Here is a 21201-nt window from a genome sequence, read left to right on the forward strand (position 1 = left end):
TGTCCGTTGCGGTTGAGCCGCAAACGGACAGTTCTGGCTTGCCTGCTTGCATTCGATTGTGCATTCGCAATGAGTCACATTGTCATTTGCAATTGCTCTGCAGTTCTGGGCAGCTCAGGATGCTGTCATCATTCCACCAATTGCTTACTACAGCTGAGCTGTGGCCAGATAGCCCTGGATTTCCTGAAGGCATGTTGTTACATAATATTGCATGTATTTCCTATGGGTGTCCTTTGCATTCACAGCCAGCTAGCAAATGGTAATCAAGCCAGCTCAGGATTGAGTGATTACCATTCAGCTGTGTGGAGATTTGCATGCTTGCATCCATTGGTCGATGCCGGCATAAAAGTCTGTCTCCCCTTTTAGACCTCGCCCTTCATAGCGATCACTATGCTGGTCTGCTGGGCACTGTGCTACTCTGTGTAGTTCTGTTATTGTAGTTCAATGCGACCTTATTACTTGTGCTTTAGCTAGTTCTTGATAAATATATATGCAGACTTGCTAATATATATTTATCCATTAGTTGAGCCGTTTATTATTTTTCTGTATTATTGTTTATTGCCTAGTTTCCATGCCTGAATGTTCATTGCATCCGCGGTGGGTCAGTGAAGTCCATTATCCTGATAGCTTGCATTCTGCCATCACCAGGTTGGAACATAACTATAGGCTGCGGTTGCTATTAGTTATGTTCTTTCCTGTAGTTTTGTCTGTGTGGATGCTTGCTGGTGATTGTTGTTAGCCTGCTTGCTCTGCTTCTGTGGACGTGACTGTGAGCTGTGGTTGCTACTAGTTACGCTCCAATCTAGTCCTGTCTTGTTCCTGTCTGAATGCTTGCTATCGCTAAGGCAGCGCAACATCGCACTGCGCTGCCATTGTGTCTTACTTGTCTAGTTACACTCCAATCTATAGTCCTGTCTTGTACCTGTCTGAGTGCCTGCTATCGCAAGGACAGCGCAACATCGCACTGCGCTGCCATTGCGTCTTATTTGTAGCGATATCAGAAGCCCAGAGCTGCAGTTGCTCTGGGCAGCCTGTGTAGCCTCTTCCATTAATCAGCTAGCAGTCTTGTTGCTCTGGGTGGTCAAAGTTTAACCCCCAAGCATTACACTTGTGATTTGTAAACCGACAGTATTGCTTATGCACACAAGCATTACAGGCATTCATTTATTTTCGGTTAAGTTCTCTAAACGGCTTGCAGAGGAAGGTGGCTGGTCAGTAGGTGTAAACTAGTACAGTTGGCTATAATATTGTTCAAACACCTTTTTTTTTTACTTCCTTAGGTTGGTGTTGTACTATGTCACCATTCAGCTTATGTATTATTATGAATGGTTAGGTTCACCTGGCTAGCAGAACCAGAAGCCTCCCAGCCTTGCTACATATATCTAACATACTGAAGATCTTTATAGTGTTTTAGGTATAATTTTTACATACAAAACCATCTATCCGTTATCAGTTTTGCTGAAAGCCATTCCTTTCTCTTTGCAGCAGTAGGGTCTCTTAAATTTAGCAAAAGCTTGTCGAACCAGATCGAGTGATTAAGCATACTGCTGGGTGCGTCTCTTTTTTAAACCGCTACATAGCATATTATTCTTCCATGTAGGACCACCTTAGCTGTGTCCTAGAAAAGCTGGAGGTATCTTTGTGTACACAGTTATCATGGTCATACTCTGAGCACTACATCCTTAGATTCATATTAAAACTGTCATCTCTAGATAAGTAGTGTGGGAAATGCCTAAATAAGTGCCTGTAAGAGGTTTCTCTATCAGTTCTATCTGAATAAGCCAATGATTGGATATTACTAGATCAATGATATGTGCCTTTGCCAGCCTATTTGCAAGGAGGGACTTAGGAGATAATCAGTATGGGATGCAGAGGAATAAGTAGGTACCATACAGATGGAGAAACCTCCAAGAATCTATCAGTTGCAAATAATTGATCACAGATGCAAAAGCTGTTTGTTAGAGGAATCTTGTAAAATATTCTTATTGAACGATCTATCCTCACCCACATTTGCTACCTTATTTCTGCCCCCCCCCCCCCCCAAATTATTTTTCTAGGGCTATCCTGGGCTATACACCATTGTGTTTTGAGAATAAACTGCTTATTGTTCACATTAGGGCTGTGCACATTATGCAAAACCAACACATCATTGGGAAAATAAAGGGTAAGTCGGGTCCATCTTCCTCTGTAATCATCCTGTACCTGATCATTTGTAGCGTGTAAAGTTTTGCTAATTAAAGTAATGACTCCAGTTTTCTGGCCTATGGCACTGGAGCCTGCACAGTGGGTGGTCAAAGAGTCAGCTGAGGGCCCAGGACCTAGAGAAACCTCCTCGTGTTGTCACCTGACTTCAGGGGAAGCAGACAAATTTAAGGTGATTGTACGAATTCATAGTGAGAAAAAGGTGGGAGTTAGTTTTCAGGGTTGCTTGGGTAGTACTTTTTTATACCCGCCCGGATCCGGGTACCCGGATACCGGATCCAATTCGGTTATCCGGATCCGACCTTGCGGATATCCGAGTGAATTCGGATATCCGACCAAATTACCCGCGGGTAACCCGGATAGAAAAACCGGAAGTGCCCTTTAAATAGCTGTAAAAAGGGTTTTTAGGATAAATGATGCATGTAGCATCATGTTTTTTTAACCCATTGCCGACCGCGTCACGCCTATTGGCGTAAAGTCCTGGGGCTCTGTTTTGCAGGAGATCGTGTGCAGGCTGCGCGCGCATCTCCTGCTTGGGGGGCGGAGCTCCGCCCCGCCTTCAGTCTCCGAGCGGCTATTGCTGCTCGGGAGACTGTTAGATGGCGTGATCGCCGTCTATTTACATGATGCAGCGCTGCGATCAGCAGCAGCGCTGCACTGGGGACAGCCGTGTGACACGGCTGTCCCCCTGGGGGACAAGAGAGCGATCGCCTCTCATAGGCAGAAGCCTATGACAGTCGATCGCCATAATTGGCTGGCTGTAGGGAGGGAGGGAGAGAGGGAGGGAAGGGATTTAAAGAAACAGGTTTTTTTTTTAATGACAACAATAACATTTATAAAAAAATAAAATAAACATGGCGGGAGCGATCAGACCCCACCAACAGAGAGCTCTGTTGGTGGGGAGAAAAGGGGGGGGGAATCACTTGTGTGCTGTGTTGTGCGGCCCTGCAGCTTGGCCTTAAAGCTGCAGTGGCCAGTTTTACTGAAAATGGCCTGGTCACTAGGGGGGGTTTAGCACTGCAGTCCTCAAGAGGTTAAAGGGAAACACTAATTTATTATTTGGTGGACATAAAATGAAAAAAAAAAAAAAAGCTGTCAATTAACATCAGGACTAGGTTCCAGACAGCGGTCGTGCAGCCCACATTGTGTCCAAAGTCCAATCGCACAACTGGGACATGACAGTTTTCAGCCCAGACACCTCCAAAAATGACACCGCAAGTCCGCAATTGTGTTTTGGGTTGAATATAGGTGGTGGTATCAGCAGCAGTGGCCTGTGGCACCATGGCGGTGGGAGCCAGCGCCAGCTTGCTTCAGCCTCTTGAACGCCTCATGCTCAACAACATGTTTTTTGGCCAGATGGGTGATGTGTAACGGTTGGGTGTCGCAACTGTCATGTCACAACTGGGACATGACAGTTTTCAGCCCAGACACCTCCAAAAATGACACCGCAAGTCCGCAATTGTGTTTTGGGTTGAATATAGGTGGTGGTATCAGCAGCAGTGGCCTGTGGCACCGTGGCGGTGGGAGCCAGCGCCAGCTTGCTTCAGCCTCTTGAACGCCTCATGCTCAACAACATGTTTTTTGGCCAGATGGGTGATGTGTAACGGTTGGGTGTCGCAACTCCCGGGACGCCGGGCATCGGCATGGAGGCAGCTGCGGCGCTGTTCGCTGCGGCTGCCTCGTTTGTTACAGTACCCCCCCCCCCACTCTAGGCGTGGACTCTGAACACACACCACCCGGCCTATCTGGATGCAACCTATGAAACTCCCTTCTGAGTTCATCCGCATGCATGTGAGAAAGTGGTACCCAAGATCTCTCTTCTGCAGGATACCCTCGCCAGTGGACCAGGTACTGCAAAGAATTACGCACTCTCTGGGAATCCAAGATCTGTTCTATTTTGTATTCGGGCTCTCCATTGACAACCACAGGGGGATGGGGGAGTGGAATCCACATACACAGCAGGTTTCAAAAGTGATACGTGAAACGTCCTACCACCCCTGAAACTGGCGACACCATGTAAGTAACATCATTCACTTTTGTAGAAACAGGATAGGGCCCTATAAATTTGGGACCTAGTTTAACAGAGGGCTGCCTTAAGGACAGGTGTTGAGTGGAAATCCACACCAAATCTCCCGGTGCGAACTTCCATTCCACAGAACGTCTCTTGTCAGCTTGCCTTTTTTGAACCAAAAAGGCTCTTCTTAAATTTCCCTTCACCTTTTTCCAGATGTCTCTCATGGTCTCTGACCAGTGTTCCAGAGCTGGAAATGGTGACGCCACCACTGGCAGTGGTGAAAATTTGGGTGATCTCCCCAATCTGGAACGGAGAGAACCCTGACGAGGCAGACCTCAAGTTATTGTGGGTGAACTCGGCATAGGGTAAAAACTTGACCCAATCGGTCTGGGCATCAGCCACGTAACACCTGAGGAACTGCTCAAGGGCCTGATTTACCCTCTCGGTCTGACCGTTGGTCTGTGGGTGGTAGCCGGAGGAAAACGATAACTTCACCCCCAATTGACGACAGAAGGCTTTCCAGAAGCGGGAAGTGAACTGGACTCCCCTATCTGACACCACATCCTGGGGAATCCCATGCAGCCTGAAGATGTGGAGTACGAACAGCTCTGCCAATTCCTGTGCAGAGGGGAGTCCGTTCAAGGGGATGAAGTGTGCCATCTTACTAAACCTGTCGACCACCACCCATATGACCGTTTTACCCTCAGAGAGAGGCAGTTCGCCCACGAAATCCATGGACACATGGGTCCAAGGTTCCTCGGGCACTGGAAGAGCCTGTAAGGTGCCTGCAGGAGCTCGCCTAGAAGCCTTGCTCCTGGCACAAACGGCGCAGCTTCCCACAAATTCTTTACAATCAGAACTGATTGAGGGCCACCATACACTCCGACTTAATAATTCCTGGGTACGAGCCACCCCAGGGTGACCAGCACTTTTGTGGGCATGAAATGTCTGCAAGACCTTGAATCTAAGCTGGAGGGGGACAAAAAGAACCCCCTCTGGTTTGCCTTCAGGGATTTCCTGTTGGAAAGGGGCCAACTCTGAAGCCCAATTCAACTCAACCTCTTCCCCAGAGGGTTCCACATCCTGTTCAACGACTTCAACTACTTGGGCTTCAGTAGCTGCAAGGGGAATTTTCTCTAGACAGTGGACATGGCAGTATGAAGACCAGCTTATTAACTGTCTGGTACTCCAATCAATGTCCGGGGAGTGCTTCTTTAACCACGGCATCCCCAGGATGACCGTGGATGTGGACATCTCCAACACCAAAAACTGCATTTGTTCCCTGTGCAGGGCCCCAATCTGGCATAACAATACCGGAGTCTGAGTGATGGTGAGTGGCAGTAGGGAATCGTCCACAGCTGTAATCTTAATCTGCTCCCCCCCCCAGGAATCAAAGGAAATCCAAATTGATTAGCAAATTTTGTAGACATGACATTTACAGCAGAACCTGAATCTATAAAAGCCTGAGTGTTATGATTTGCATGGAGTTTGTGCGCTGCACATGGAGCAAACAGAAACCGACGCACAAACCCACAACCAGGCAGAGATGTCACTGTTTAGGAAAAGACTGACAAGCCAGGAGTAAATGAATAATAGGGATTTATTATTAAATGAAAATAAAGTAATGCTGTGCATTAACCTCATGCACGGAAACAATCAGTATCAACTTGCAGGCAACGTATTCTACACACATACAATACACTGCATCAAATAATACAGGCAGATATATTCAATAAGCATACAAGGTATGAAAATCAGGGTTTATACAAGGACCTCTCTGCATAAAGGGAGTTATGCAGAGTAGATCCAGTGTATAGAATTGTGTGCACACAGACCCTGGATCCAGAATAGTAACACAACATAAACCAAGAAATATATATACAAAATACAAATTCACAATCGAGGAGGAGACACACGGATAGTCAGCAAGCATAGGTCATACACAGGAGATCAAACAGTACAGTAATCGCTAGGCAAAGAGTAGTCGGTATACAAAGCACAAGGTCAAAACACGGGAGATCAATACAGCAGGGAATCAAGGAACTAACACCAGGAACAGGGAACTCAGGGCAGGATGGCTAGAATCAGGAACAAAGAGCTAGCAACTAGTTAGTTTACAGGTGTGGCTTAAATGGCATGCTGAGAGACCATGTGACAGTCCAGGCCTCCTCCCTGTCTGTGGAGAGATCTCTAGACAGTCCGCCCTCTGCTGGTGGGCAGAGGAAAGTTCAGGTTGTAAATTCATGGAGGAGGCTGGTGACATCTGCTGGTGAAGCAAAGTTAGTTCATGCAGGAATTTACCAGCAGATGCAGATCGTAACACTGAGTAGTGTGAACCTGACCCTCCCAGGTAATAGTACATGGAAGCAACACACGTTTATTATTTTGAGGTAACTCTGGATCGCCTAGGGTAGTACCTCCAGCTACTCCTAGGCGATAGAGTTTTCCGCCTTTTTAGGACAAGCAGAAACCATATGCCCCTTGTCGGCGCAGTACAGACATAGTTTCTCTGCACGCCTTCTATTTTTCTCGACTTCTGAGAGCTTTGCCTGTCCAATCTGCATTGGCTCATCAGCGGGTAGAGAGGAAGGCGTAGGAGCTGAGAAAGTATAAGAGGAGAAGTTTCTTGAGGGTTTAGCCCGAGTTTGCTTCTGATAGCGAACTCGCCTATCAATCTTGATGGCCAAGGATATGGCCTCATCCAGGGTCTTGGGCTCTGGGTGACCCAACATGAGATCAGCCACGGAATCAGACAATCCTGATAAGAAGCAGTCTAAAAGTGCATACTGCCCCCACCTGGCTGACACTGCCCATCTCCTGAACTCTGTAGCATAAACCTCAACTGAATTGTGTCCCTGCCTGAGGGTCTTTAACTTCCTTTCAGAAGTTACTGCCAAATCGGGAACGTCGTAGATCACGGCCATAGCCTTAAAGAACTCTTCTACTGAAACCAAGGCCTCATGCCCAGTAGGGAGACTATAGGCCCAGGACTGCGAATCTCCAGACAACAATGTTTTACTAAAGGTGACCCTCGGACCTTCTGTACCAGAAGAGACGGGTCGTAATTCAAAATACGATAAGCATCTATGCTTAAAATTACGAAAATCCGAGCGATGCCCTGAGAACTTCTCAGGTGGGAGCACCCTCGGTTCAATCACAGGAGGGGGTGACACTTGAGTATTAGGGTCCAGTAAGCGGTTAACTGACTCAGTTAGTTGTCGGATCTGAGTCTGTTGCGCGTTAACTGTTTTAATAAGTTCATTAACAGTGGTGGCTAATACATCGACCCGTGTGCAGAGTGTCTCCATATTTTTTCTGGTCTGCTGTTCTGTAACGGTTGGGTGTCGCAACTCAGATGTCTGATTATTTGGTGATCTGCAGAATCACCAATAATGCAGATGCTATACCTGATTATGTGTGATCTGCAGAATCACCAATAATACCAGTATAGCAACACAAAGAGCTGAGTGTCTAGTGTTTGGTGCAACCGTAACTTTAATAGTCTTATGAGACCTCACCAGAGGGGCTGGTGAGGTACTATCGGTACACTGACCGTGTAATAGAGTACTGTAACTTTAATAGTTTTGACGAGATCTCACCAAAGGGGCTGGTGAGGTACTACCGGTACACTGACCGTGCAATAGGGTTCAAGCTCCAGCAAGCTGGAGATACAATACTGAAGAGACCGAATCTCCCGAGGAGCAAGTGATTCAGAGTGTACTGCAGCCGAGTGATCACCTGAGGAGCGGGTGATTCAGACTGTACTGCGGCCTAGGAGCAGGAGATACAAACAGTACTAAACTAATGATCGCCTGAGAAGCAGGAGATTCAGACTGTACTGCAGCCTAGGAGCAGAAGACGCAAACAGTACGGCACTAAAGAATAACTTCACCAGAGGAGCTGGTGAAGCTAGCACCTCACCAGTGGCGAGGGCCCACTGGTGAGTAGAATGGTCAGACAGGCAAGGATCGGCAACAGAGAGGACAGTATCAATACAGAATCGTGAGGCAGAAGAGTAATCGGAAATCAGGCAGAGGTTCAGCAACTATAAGGCAGATAGGCGGAGGTACAGAATCAGTAAACGAGATCAGAGTCAGAGTATAGCCAGAGTCATACACAGATAATCAATACAATATAAATAATTCCTAGTCTAGGTGTGAAGTCCTTGGTTTCAACACCTGAGATCTAGTCTAAGGTCTGAGCGCTAACACAAGAAGTATTCACGACAGCAGACACTGGCAGAATGACCAGTGAAAGCTTTTAAGGAAGAGGGGGACTCTCAGCCACTCCTACCTCGGATTCCGCGAATCCGAGCAGCGAGAGTCATCCCTGACGTCAGCCGACCCGCAGGTCAGCTGACGCGCCTTCTACCAGAATAAAGGTCACGTCTCCGCGCGCGCCCGCGCGAGACGGCGACCCCCTGAGCAGAAGCACGCTCCGTCCTCGGCGTCCCAGACGCCGGGAGGACGGGCATCGGCATGGAGGCAGCTGCGGCGCTGTTCGCCGCGGCTGCCTCGTTTGTTACATGATGAAGCTGGAGGTGCCATACTTGTAGGGGTCACAACCTCTGCTCATCTGTAGTTTGCACACATTGCATATGGCAAAGTTGCTGTCCAACAAGGGCAGAGTGAAAAACCGCCAGATTGGGGAGGTGAAGATTCCCCTGCGGCCTGAATGGGATGCTGTGGCTTTTCTCCCTGTGGTGGTTGGGGGTTGAGTGGTGCGGCTGGTGGTAGCGGCAGAAGGATGTGGTGGGTCCCGCATTCCACGGCCACTGTCTGCAATGCTGATCCCCCGTGCCAAACCCACCGATGCATCCTCCTACTCAGAGTCAGAGCTGACATCCCCATCCTGTGGATGGTAGTCACGGTCCTTCATGCCATAATCAACATCATACCCCCCCCCCCTCCTCAAAACCCAGAACATCCTCCTCAAACTCCTTGCGGCTAACAGCCCTGAGTTCAATTGTGGCGCCTGGAGCGAGAAGCTCGCTGACTGAGGGTAGGCTGCCTGCTGGGGTCGACACTGACACGGCAGACCTTCTGAGGGTGGCTGTAATGTTGCTCCCTGTCCTCTTGCCCTTGCTGCCCCTCCCCCGGCTGCCGGTGCCAGCAGACATAGTACAACTTATACGTGATGATGTCACCAGATGATGTGGGGTACTTTTACTTTAATGAAATCGGGGTTGGACTTTAAATCAAATTAGCACGGAGTAACAGACCGCAGAGTAGAGGACAGACAGTGCACACTATCTGTCTAACTGTCACACTGACAATGCTCAGCACAGCAGCACTACAGTAATCTGTAGTAAGCTAACACAGTACTACTCGCTCTAACAACTAACTGCAGTACTAACTATATAATACAATACAATACAATAACACAGTAATCCTGTTCCCTCCCTAACCTATACTGTCCTGCTAGCCTGCACAGCACACACAGACAGGACCTAACTGAGTGAATGAAATCAAACAATTACACTAGCTAGCTAAAAAAAAGCCAATAGAACAATAGTGTAGTGAAGGTGTTTAGCACGCAAAGCTTTAGGTTTATCACTGTATACAGGCAGCACTTGCTAAGCCAACAGCACTGGAGCAAGTCTGTCAGTGACCAGCCAGCCACACAAGCAAGGACGATCTGTCTCATCATGCCAGCCCTCTTATTACACAGGGGGGCTGGCCAGGGTTCCCTTCTGTGATTGGGTGCCAGGGCTTAGGCTGGGAGGCCTCTGATTGGCTCAATGAGGTCAGGTGGGGCTGGTTAGAGTTTCCCTCTGTGATTGGTTGCTAGGGCTTCTGCTGGGAGCCCTCTGATTGGCTGGGAGCCCTCTGATTGGCTCAATGACATTATCTCCCTTGTTACAGTACCCGGATATCCGTCGGATAACCGCGGGTACCTGGATTATGCGGCCAGATACCCGCATAGAGCTATCCGGATATTTGGCCCAGGTATCCGGAATCCAGATCCGATCCAGATAGCGGAAAATGGTCGGATACCCGGCTTAATTTCTTTGCAGTCTACATGCTCCCACTGGGCAAAATAATCCAGAACTATGGCCTAGGATACCATTGTTATGCAGATGACACACAACTGTATTTGTCCTTCAAGCCTGGCACCCAAGACCCATCAGCATCCATAAATGCGTGTCTAGTGGATTTACAAAATTGGATGAACACCAGCTGGCTGAGGCTGAACTCAAAACAGAGGTGTTGGTGGTAGGTGGTCCACACATGATGGATAAAGTTCAAAACGCTCACCACCTCAAACTAGCAATTGAGGGAGATACTGTACAGTATAAAGACTCTGTGCGAAACCTTGGGGTGATCCTGGATGGAAATCTAAAACTCAGACAGCAGGTATCAGCTGTCGTCAAGTCTTCCTTCTTCCATCTAAGAAATATAGCGAAAATCAAACACCTTATCTCAGCTGAAGACCTACCTGCCCTGGTTCACGCATTTGTATCCTCCCGCCTAGATTACTGCAACGCCCTGTTCATCGGATCTACAGATAAAGTTCTGCGCCCCTTACAGCTAGTACAGAATGCTGCAGCCAGACTCCTAGCCAATGCCCCCCGCAGCTCACACATCACCCCAGTACTGCAAAATCTTCACTGGTTGCCAGTAAAATGCAGAATCAGTTTTAAGATCTGCCTGCTGACATTCAAGGCTCTACACCACATGGGACCCAAATACATAGCGGATCTATTGGAACTTTATGCCCCTCCACGCACCATCCGCTCTGCCAACAAGATGAAGCTGGTTATTCCCAGGATACACTTAACATTTGGTGCTCGGGCCTTTTCCTATGCAGCCCCTACTCTATGGAACTCACTTCCACAATCAGTACGAGAGGCTCCTTCTCTGGACAGCTTTAAAAAAAAGGCTAAAAACGCACCTCTTTTCCCTAGCCTTTGAGACTGCATAATGCAGGGTCACAGCGCGTTGAGTCCCCAGGGAGAAAAGCGCTATATACATATTATTGTTATTGTTGTTAATCCTGGTACCCGGGATCCGGATGAGCATCCCTGTTAGTTTTGTTGTATGTTGGCTGTGCTCAGAGTGGGTAACATAGTACAATGTACTTCTTCTACTCAGGGTAAATCCAGCACACCTTCTTACTTACTTTCAAAGTACAATTTAAGTAATTTGCGACTTTTTAACCCTCCTTAAACTGAACCAATAATTTGCTACACTACTACTGGCACTGTAAGTAGTGGAACCCTGGCATTATTATGATACTCAAACAACTATCTACACCTAAAAAGAAAAAAAATAGAAATAATAAAGGCAGCAATGGCAGCTACTTTATTGCTCTCATGGGAGCTTACATTTACATCTAGAAGAAAGACCTGACTTTTAACCTAATACAAATAAAATGGATCAGAAAATAAAAAGGCATGACTCAGACTTGCTGGTTACAAATAGAGTTCAGGAAGTCTCGGAGCATCAATCAAGTGAAGAGTCAGAGACAAATGACTTAGCGTTGTGCTTTCTTGCCAGTTAAGCTAAGTCATATAAAGCAGTAATAATGTCCCGGTACATTACGGTGCAGTCTGTGCTGACAATAATCTTCCTGGTAACAGGAATCAATTACAGCATACAGCCTAGGAGGACTTTTAACTGATGAGGGAAATTCTGATGACTAGGATGCTACAATGCACAGCAGAAATGTTTGCAGGATATTAAGCTATACTGAATTAGTGATTTCATATTCTCATATTATGAAGGAGATGAACTCTGCTACTCTCATATATAACTTTACCAATTCCAATTTTATTTTGCGATCACCACCCCCCAGCTCTTTTTTTCCAGTGTGCTGGGGAGCAGGTCCGGCGCTACCATATGGGCAAAGGGGGCAATTGCCCCAGAGCCCCAGCACCCACAGGGGGCAACCAAGTGTCTGCCACCACTGCCTCAAACCCCTTCTCCCCCCCCCCCCCCCCCCGCAGTGTTAACGACACATCTGACTACTCTGCTGGGGGGGAGGGGTGCGCGTTAGGGGGGCCCCAGGTTACTTTTGCTCCAGAACTCCATTGTAGCTAGATTAAGCCCCATTGTATCTAGAACCAGTGATTGCAAAATTTCAGTGGCAGCGGTGATCTGGAGGGTGTGTACCTCAAAGTGAGCAGGTGGCCTGGCATCATGGGAAGGAGGCAGGGCCAGAACAGCTCCTGCGCTTTAGTTGGGCGCCTCCTTGCACTGGTGCCAGCATAATTATTTTTATTATTATTATTATTATTATTATTATTTATTGTATTTATAAAGCGCCAACATATTACGCCATGCTGTGTGGTACTGGAGGGGATCAAAGTGTCAGACTTTGTCAGGCACTTTGAATCACATAGGGGGACCCCGTGCCAGACCAGTTCCAGCAGTGGTGCCCATGCAGCAAGTCCAAATGTGCACACGTAATATTTATATTACATGGTGCAGTATGGGGCCGGCGGTGATCAGAGAGTTGGACTTAGTTCAAGACTTAGATCTAAAGAAGAGACCGCAGTGCCAGATTTTTTCTGTCGGAACTATGGAGAAAAAGGTCAACATTGGACATAGTCCAACATAAGATTGGAAAGGGTCAATATAAACTGCTGGAAGCATTATAGAGACTTATTATGAGTTGTTAAATGCTGCACAAGGGCAAATCCCTGAAACCATGCTTTATAGCTGGTCACATTTTCTTCCCCAATTTCATTATATTTTACAGTTAGATGTGATTTGCCTTATTAAAACAGAAGGTACTTTTCTGGTCATTTGGGATACCCCGAGCTGCTTGGTTATTATTATTATTATTATTGGTTACTCTGTTTCACTTTTAGATGTAACAGTGCCCAAGTGGTGAACAAATTACAATACATAACTTACTACTCTCAGTCTGCCTGTTGGCACGCCCATAAAACAGTTTTTCATTAGTTATACAAGAGATATATATATATATATATATATATATATATATAAATATCTATATAAAATATATATATATATATATATATATATATATATATATATATATATATATAAAAATATATATATAAATATATATATATATATATATATATATATAAATATTATATATATATATATAAATATTATATATATATATATATATATATATATATATATATATATATATATATATATATATATATTTAATTATTTTAAATTTACAGAGAAGACTAGTATGAACGTTTCTTCATAATCCTGCTATAATGCCTTGTCATTCTCATGGAATGGCTTCTAATGAGATATTCTTTATTCACTTCATTGGTGTTATACATGTCATTTGAGCTCTGTTTATTAAAGGGGCACTACAGCGAAAAACTTAAATTTAAAATATGTACAGACATAGACAAATAAGAAGTACATTTTTTTCCAGAGTAAAATGAGCCATATGTTACTTTTCTCCTATGTTGCTGTCACTTACAGTAGGCAGTAGCATTTTGACAGAAGTGACAGGTTTTGAACTAGCCCATCTCTTCATAGGGGATTCTCAGGGATTTATTTATTTTCAAAAGCACTAAGTGAATGGCAGTTACTCTGTCCAACTGCCCAAAAACTGTGTAGCGAGCAGGGAAGCTGGCCAGCATCATTGTTTAAATCCTTTTTAGGTAATATGTTTATAAAAAATAAAAACCTTGCTGAGAATCCCCTATGAAGAGATGGACTAGTCCAAAACCTGTCACTTCTGTCAGATTTCTACTACCTACTGTAAGTGACAGCATTATAGGAGAAAAGTAATTTATGGCTCATTTAACTCTGGAAAAAAATGTACTTCTTATTTGTATATGTTTGCACATATTTAAAATGTTACAGTTTTTTTGCTGTAGTGCCCCTTTAAAGTATACAGATGTATTGTAAGGCTCTAAGTTAATGCTGTCAGGATTTTTAATTTATTTATTTAGGTATTTATATAGCACCGACATATTACGCAGCGCTGTACAGAGTATATTGTCTAGCCATTAACTGTCCCTCAGAAGGGCTCACAATCTAATCCCTACCATATGTCTATGTATGTATCATGTAGTGCATGTATCATAGTCTAGGGCCAATTTTAGGGAGAAGCCAATTAGCTTATCTGTATGTTTTTTTGGGATGTGCGATTGCATTGAGCCATAATTTGGGTGCCCCAAATATTTATCGGGCGCCCAAATTACAGCTCAATGCCGATATTTCGATAGGCACCTATGGCGGTGCCCACATTGCCTGCTTTGTCCAGGCCCTGCGGTTTTCCCATTTATGCATGGAAAAATTGGCCTCCTAATCAGGCTGCAACTGAAATGACTACCAACAGAGGCGTGCAGAGCCCCCTAGAGGCTAAATACACACCTTGTATTGAAAACAGATGCAAACTATGCACTAAACCCGAAACTCAAATTAAAACGGAATGCAAACTAAAATAGCACATGGATGCAGCTAGCTAGTAAGTAAGCTTACATTTCTATATAGCAAGAGGAGGTGGCAGTGCTTCTTCTGGCCAGCTGCCCTCAGGTTAATACTATGTTTTTTGTTAATTAGAGGTTAGGGTCTCTTTCATTAGTATACATCAATGCGGTGGAAGAGTCTAGTATGGAACACTCTGCATGCAAACTGTTTTTGGAAGCCAACAACCTCCATTTTGTTGACTCTGTTTTGAATGCAAGTCTTATTTCTTCTATCCTATAAGTTCCTATACCTGTTCTAATATGGTCTGGATTACTGCAGTCTTTTCTATTTGCACTATCTCTGTAATATATCTAATCTTCTTTTCTTTGTCAAGCTTTGTCGACCCAAGGAGGAATGGGCTGCCCCTGTTGTAATCGATACAAGTATGTATGTGTGTGTGAGTGTGTGTGTGTGTGAGTGTGTGTGTGTGTGCGTGAGAGTGTGTGTGTGCGTGAGAGTGTGTGTGTGTGTGTGTGTGTGTGAGAGTGTGTGTGTGTGTGAGAGTGTGTGTGTGTGAGAGTGTGTGTGTGTGAGTGTGTGTATATATATATATATATATATATATATATATATATATATATATACACACACACATATTAGTGTATGTATGTATGTATGTAGGTATATGTGTATATGTGTATATGTGTATATATATATATATACATATACATATACATACATACATACATACATACATATATATTAGTGAATGTATGTATGTGAATATATATATATATATATATATATATATATATATATATATATATATATATATATATATACACACACAAACATCACTTCCTGGTTAGCGCCCGTGTTTTTTGTTTGTAAGCACTGGCGATGACAAGCCAGGATCGTGGCGGGGAGTGGCAGAAATGGCAAAGAGGGATCCAGGAGATCACAGTGACTCGATTGGTATGTTTTTTTATAGTACACATCGGACAGTACAGATTCTCTTTAAATTTAGGCTCTGCACATCCATGCAGTTAGTCAATCAGACGCAGCCTGCCTTGTGAAATGCTGACACCATCTCCTGCTGTATAGAAATCCCATTAACCACTTACTGCACCAGGTGCAGTATAATCACGGCCTGAGAAAACTTCGCTTAAAGTCCCAGGGCCATGAATATTTGTCTCCAGTGGCGGCAGCCGCCGCTCGCTCCCGCGTGCTCCTGTCACTGCCCATTAGCGGGGAGATAAATGAATGGGAACACAGTTCCCATTTATTAATCTATGAGATGCCTGCGTTATGTTGCTACAGTGCCACGCATTACTTCCTATTCACGTACTTACGTACGCGAATCGGAAATTAAGCGCGAGGACATCTTGTGGCCAAATCGTAAAATTACACCTAAATATATTTTATTTAATAAAAATACCAACACTTACATCTAAAATTAACTATTTCCCTCCCACACAAAAAAAATTGACATACAAAAGATACATAAATTGTTACCTTAGGGACTGAACTTTATTTAATATGTATGTCAAGATATTACTGTTTTTTTTTTTTTTTAAATATATGGGCTTCTAATTAGTGATGGACGCAAAACTGAAAAAAATGCACCCTTATTTCCAAATAAAATATTGGCGCCATACATTGTACTAGGTAGAAGAGATCAGCAGCACCACGTAGATGTATTCAAGCTCTTTATTGCTTAAAGATAGCGCCCAGGGACAGCGACAGACGCTGTTTCGGAGACAAGCTCCTTCCTCAAGCTGTATAGGCTCACTTAAAAGAGATAACAAACACAAAGGCATTTATATACAGTTTCAATAGGGTCACATGGAGCAATCAGATAACATCACAATACAAAAAAGCATGAATATCCAATCACAGGGCAAAGCATAATGAGAGGACCTTATGGGGAACAGATGGGTCTCTTTATTGTTATTGTATTCTTTACATCTAATACAACGATCTATCTATAAGGGTGGTTATCTATTATGGCACACTCACGCTGTTGAGAATCTTACGCGTACGTTTTTACGCATTGCTAGGACGCTTTTACGCATGGAAACGGATGACGTCATGACGTCATTCGTTCCGTTTTTCGGCAGTACGCTTCTCGCATTGCCCTCTGGGAGATTGGGAGTAACGTTATAACAGTGCTGAGGTTTCCCATCAGGTCCTCCTGACTTGGTAAGTTGGTAAGTGCTGATTGGCCATTAGGGATATGACACTTTTTAAATCATGCTGTGATAACGGCTGCTGATTTACATATCTGTTCCCCATCAGGTCCTCTCATTACGCAAAACAGCGTCTGTCGCTGTCCCTGGGCGCTATCTTTATGCAATAAAGAGCTTGAATACATCTACGTGGTGCTGCTGATCTCTTCTACCTATGCTTTGGGAGCTGCTGGACTACAGCGCCATATCAGCTTAGCACACGGATACCCTCACCAGGGTGCCTATCGACTGTGGTGTAACATACATTGTACTAGGAAATATTTTAAAAGTTGTAATAACCCGGACAAATGGGCAAATCAAATGTGTGGGTTTTATCTATAGTAGAACGTGTTATTTTAAAACTATAATGGCCGAAAACTGAGAAATAATGATTTTTTCTGTTTTTTTCGTATTATTCCAATTAAATGCATTTATCATAAAATAATTCTTAGCATAATGTAGCTCGCAAAGAAAGTCTAATTGGTGTAAAAAAACCCAACAAGATACAGATCATTTTGTTGTGATTAGTAGTGATTAAGTTATGGGCAAAAAAAGGGAGGAGGGCTGACAGGTGAAATTTGCACTGGTCCTAAAGGGGTAAGAACCCTTCAGTGGTCAATGTATGTCTGAATTGGCAGAAGCGCCCACCAGATGTTTTGTACCCAATAATACATGCAGTCAACCACTGATACACATGTGGTTACAAATGCCCCCATTCAGTAGCATTGCAGAGCAACCACAAGGCACTCAATAAACGGATGGCTGAAGGGCACTGGAAATGAGCCGTTTTGCTGTCCGTGTGAAATTATCCTTAATTGGAAGTACTAGGAAACCGCATATGAATAGCAGATTCTAATTTCAAAAATAATTACTTTCGTTAAATACCCATGCTACAGATTAGTGTGAAAAAGTGGCTCTACATGACTCCATAAAAGTCCTGTTCTGCGTAATTAAATTCTGTTATGATCTATACTTTGGTGCAGCTGTTTAAATACTGTTAGCAATATCTTGGTCCCATCTATGCAAGGCTGTAAAATTGTAATCAAAGCAGTGACTCAGGGTTCATTCAAGTCCTTACCTGTTAGTAGCAGGTGCTTCTGTGCTTGCAGGGAATTTACAATATCCTAGGAATTTGCAAAAAAGAAAATAGAAGCCAGTAAGAGAGGTTCTGTATATCAGCTTAGAAATTAAAGTAAGTAAAGCCTTATATTGAGTTTTTGTGTTTTCTAACTTTTTATTGAAAGTGTATTTGTTTACAAAAACAGAACAATATAAAAAAGTGCACAAACACAGCAATCACTTTGTAGCAAAACAGAATTTGCACAATTATATACTGTAGTGTACTTTATGAAGTGGCATATATACCAGTCTGCCTCTGAATGGCCTCCAATCAGAGGTGCGCTGAGCCCCCCCAGAAACTGCAAACGCACCTTGAACCCAAACAGAAGCTCTGCATATACACCAAAAGCAAAGCTGTTAAGTGGGAGCAGCTGACCAAAAATGAATTAAATTAGTACATGGCAAAGAAATGAACACAGCGCTACTTAAAAACAGATAAGTGCCTACCTGCAAGAGAGTGCAAGCCCTACTTGTGGGATAAAATACACACCTAGCATACACATGACCTGTCTACCACTGAAGGATGTTGGTTTCCTGTAACAGCTTGCATGCAACTTGTTAAGTACTCGTCCCTCCCACTGCGGAGAAGTCATCCTCATATGGGATGGGACCTAACACTAACTAAATCCTAACCTATGTAAATGCATAGCCTGGGTGTGGTCAATCAAGTAAAATCAAAAATTGCGCAAAAGGTGGATCAGCGCATCACCAGGCCACCTCCGAATGGCCTCCAATCAGAGGTGCGCTGAGCCCCCCCAGAAACTGCAAACGCACCTTGAACCCAAACAGAGGCTCTGCATATACACCAAAAGCAAAGCTGTTAAGTGGGAGCAGCTGACCAAAAATGAATTAAATTAGTGCATGGCAAGGAAATGAACAGCGCTACTTAAAAACAGATAAGTGCCTACCTGCAAGAAGGTGCAAGCCCCACTTGTGGGATAAAATACACACCTAGCATACACATGCTCGGTGTATAACACTGAAGGGTGTTGGTTTCCTGTAACAGCTTGCATGCAACTTGTTAAGTACTCGTCCCTCCCACAACGGAGAAGTCATCCTTGATCCTTTGCTTTTGGTGTATATGCAGAGCTTCTGTTTGGGTTCAAGGTGCGTTTGCAGTTTCGGGGGGGGGGGGGGGGGCGGGGCTCAGCGCACCTCTGATTGGAGGCCATTCGGAGGCGGCCTGGTGATGCGCTGATCCACCTTTTGCGCAATTTTCGATTTTACTTGATTGGCCGCACCCAGGCTATGCATATACATAGGTTAGGATTTAGTTAGTGTTAGGTCCCCTCCCATATGAGGATGACTTCTCCGCAGTGGGAGGGACGAGTACTTAACAAGTTGCATGCAAGATGTTACAGGAAACCAACATCCTCCAGTGGTAGACAGGTCATGTGTATGCTAGGTGTGTATTTTATCCCACAAGTGGGGCTTGCACTCTCTTGCAGGTAGGCACTTATCTGTTTTTAAGTAGCGCTGTTCATTTCCTTGCCATGTACTAATATATACCAGTCTACTAGAGTGCTTTCTGCTTTCTAGGAATAGCCAATAATTCCAAAAGCACTGGGGCAATGCAAGCCCATGGCAGTGATTTCAGAGGAGCAATTGCGATTTGTGAAAATCGCAATGATGTTGCCTTTAACATTTTCGGAGTAATTTCATTCTAGGAAAGCAGGACCCAAAATCACATTCCATGAAATCGTCCCATAAAGTACTAGTTATTTGGTGTTAAGGTCGCTTGAAAAATGCTAGCATTTGAGAAAGATGTGCGATTTCTAGTGGGCCCCAGCCCTAAGACAGTTAACAACCTTCTAAGATGCCTCTAATTAGAACCACATTTGGATAAATACTCAGTGACATATTAACCACTTCACCCCAAAGCGGTTTTTTACCCTAACGAACAAGAGCGATTTTCAGTACTCATCCCTTTCATTTGCCAATAGTTTAATCACTACTAATCACAATGAAATGATCTATATCTTGTTTTTTTCACCACCAATTAGGCTTTTTTGGGTTGATATTTGTTTTCAGTAATTACTTTATTTTCTATGCATTTTAAAGGGAAAAACAAGGAAAAAATATGCTATTTCTCCAATTTCATCCCCTATAGTTTTAATATAAACACTGCTACTGTACATAACACCCACACATTTTATCTGCCTATATGTCATGGTTATTACATTTGTCCCTAGTACAAAGTATGGTGACAATATATTATTTGGAAATAAAGGTGTATTTTTTCTATGGTGTTTTTTTTCTCACTAATTTCACGTGCTCGCGCACGGGAACGCATGTGCATGCGCGGGAGCATGCACGTGCACGCACACAGTGGCAGCAGCACTGTTTGACTTGTAAAAATGTCCTGGAGCCATTCAGAGGCTTTTTTTATAAGTCTGGTTGTCATTAAGGGGTTAAACTGCGCTCCAGTGTAATGAGGTGAGTCTTTGACATAGACAGTTGAAAAATAAATCAAGCATGGATTTCGGATCTCCTGAAAATAGTACTGCGGTGTAACGGATCACATACTAACTCGCTGCAGCAGGTTTTGTATTAGGCTAATTCAGCGCTGTGCAAACTATGGCAGGCAGGTAGATTCTTCTACTGCCACCTTCCCCGCAGAGTCCAGAGCCTAATGGAAACCAAGGGTTAACACTCACCTACTTGCCTTCCTGCGTCGGGTCTCCATGGCTACAGGGCGTCATGTGAGACGGCGTGTCATGTGACACCCTGTGGCCATGGAGACTTGACGCAGGAAGGGGCAAGTAGGTGAGTGCTAACCCTTGGTTTCCTTCCGCTCGCAACTCTGCAGGGAGAGATGGAGGAGGAGGAAGGAATGTTAGAAATGCGACCCCCCAGTCCACAGCATGCGGCCAGAGCCACGCAAAGTTTGCCCAGCCCTGGGCTAGTTTCACACAATATGCGGTGCAATCATCCTGGGGCTGAGGAGTCGGGGGCAGGACGATCGCACCGCACCAGGGGCTTGATTCACTAAACCGTGATAACTCAAATATCACACCTTATGAAAAGATATCACACCTTATGAAAAGATATCACACCTTATCAAAGATATCACACCTTATCAAAGTGAACACACCTTATCAGAGTTGCATAGTGAGCGCTACGAACCCGCAGGGGCTCAGGGCAGGACGAGTGCCATTGCCAATTAGCAGGCATGAGTTCGTAGCGCTCGCTGTGCTACTCTGATAAGGTGTGTTAACTTTGATAAGATGTGATATCTTTGATAAGGTGTGATCTTTGAAAAGGTGTGTTATTTGAGTTA

At 44.4% G+C, this 21201-nt stretch overlaps 1 protein-coding gene across 1 annotated transcript in view; it reads right to left on the bottom strand.

Annotated features, from left to right (window-relative positions):
- Positions 1 to 21201, bottom strand: part of LOC137535002 (neurotrypsin-like) — an 83544-nt gene that overhangs the window by 44248 nt on the left and 18095 nt on the right. The window contains exon 2 of the mRNA XM_068256764.1: positions 17881 to 17926. Within this exon, the coding sequence (XP_068112865.1) occupies positions 17881 to 17926 (46 nt within the window). The remainder of the gene's footprint in view (positions 1 to 17880; positions 17927 to 21201) is intronic.

Source organism: Hyperolius riggenbachi, chromosome 10 (genome assembly GCF_040937935.1).
Source record: "Hyperolius riggenbachi isolate aHypRig1 chromosome 10, aHypRig1.pri, whole genome shotgun sequence".
Lineage (NCBI taxonomy): Eukaryota > Metazoa > Chordata > Amphibia > Anura > Hyperoliidae > Hyperolius > Hyperolius riggenbachi.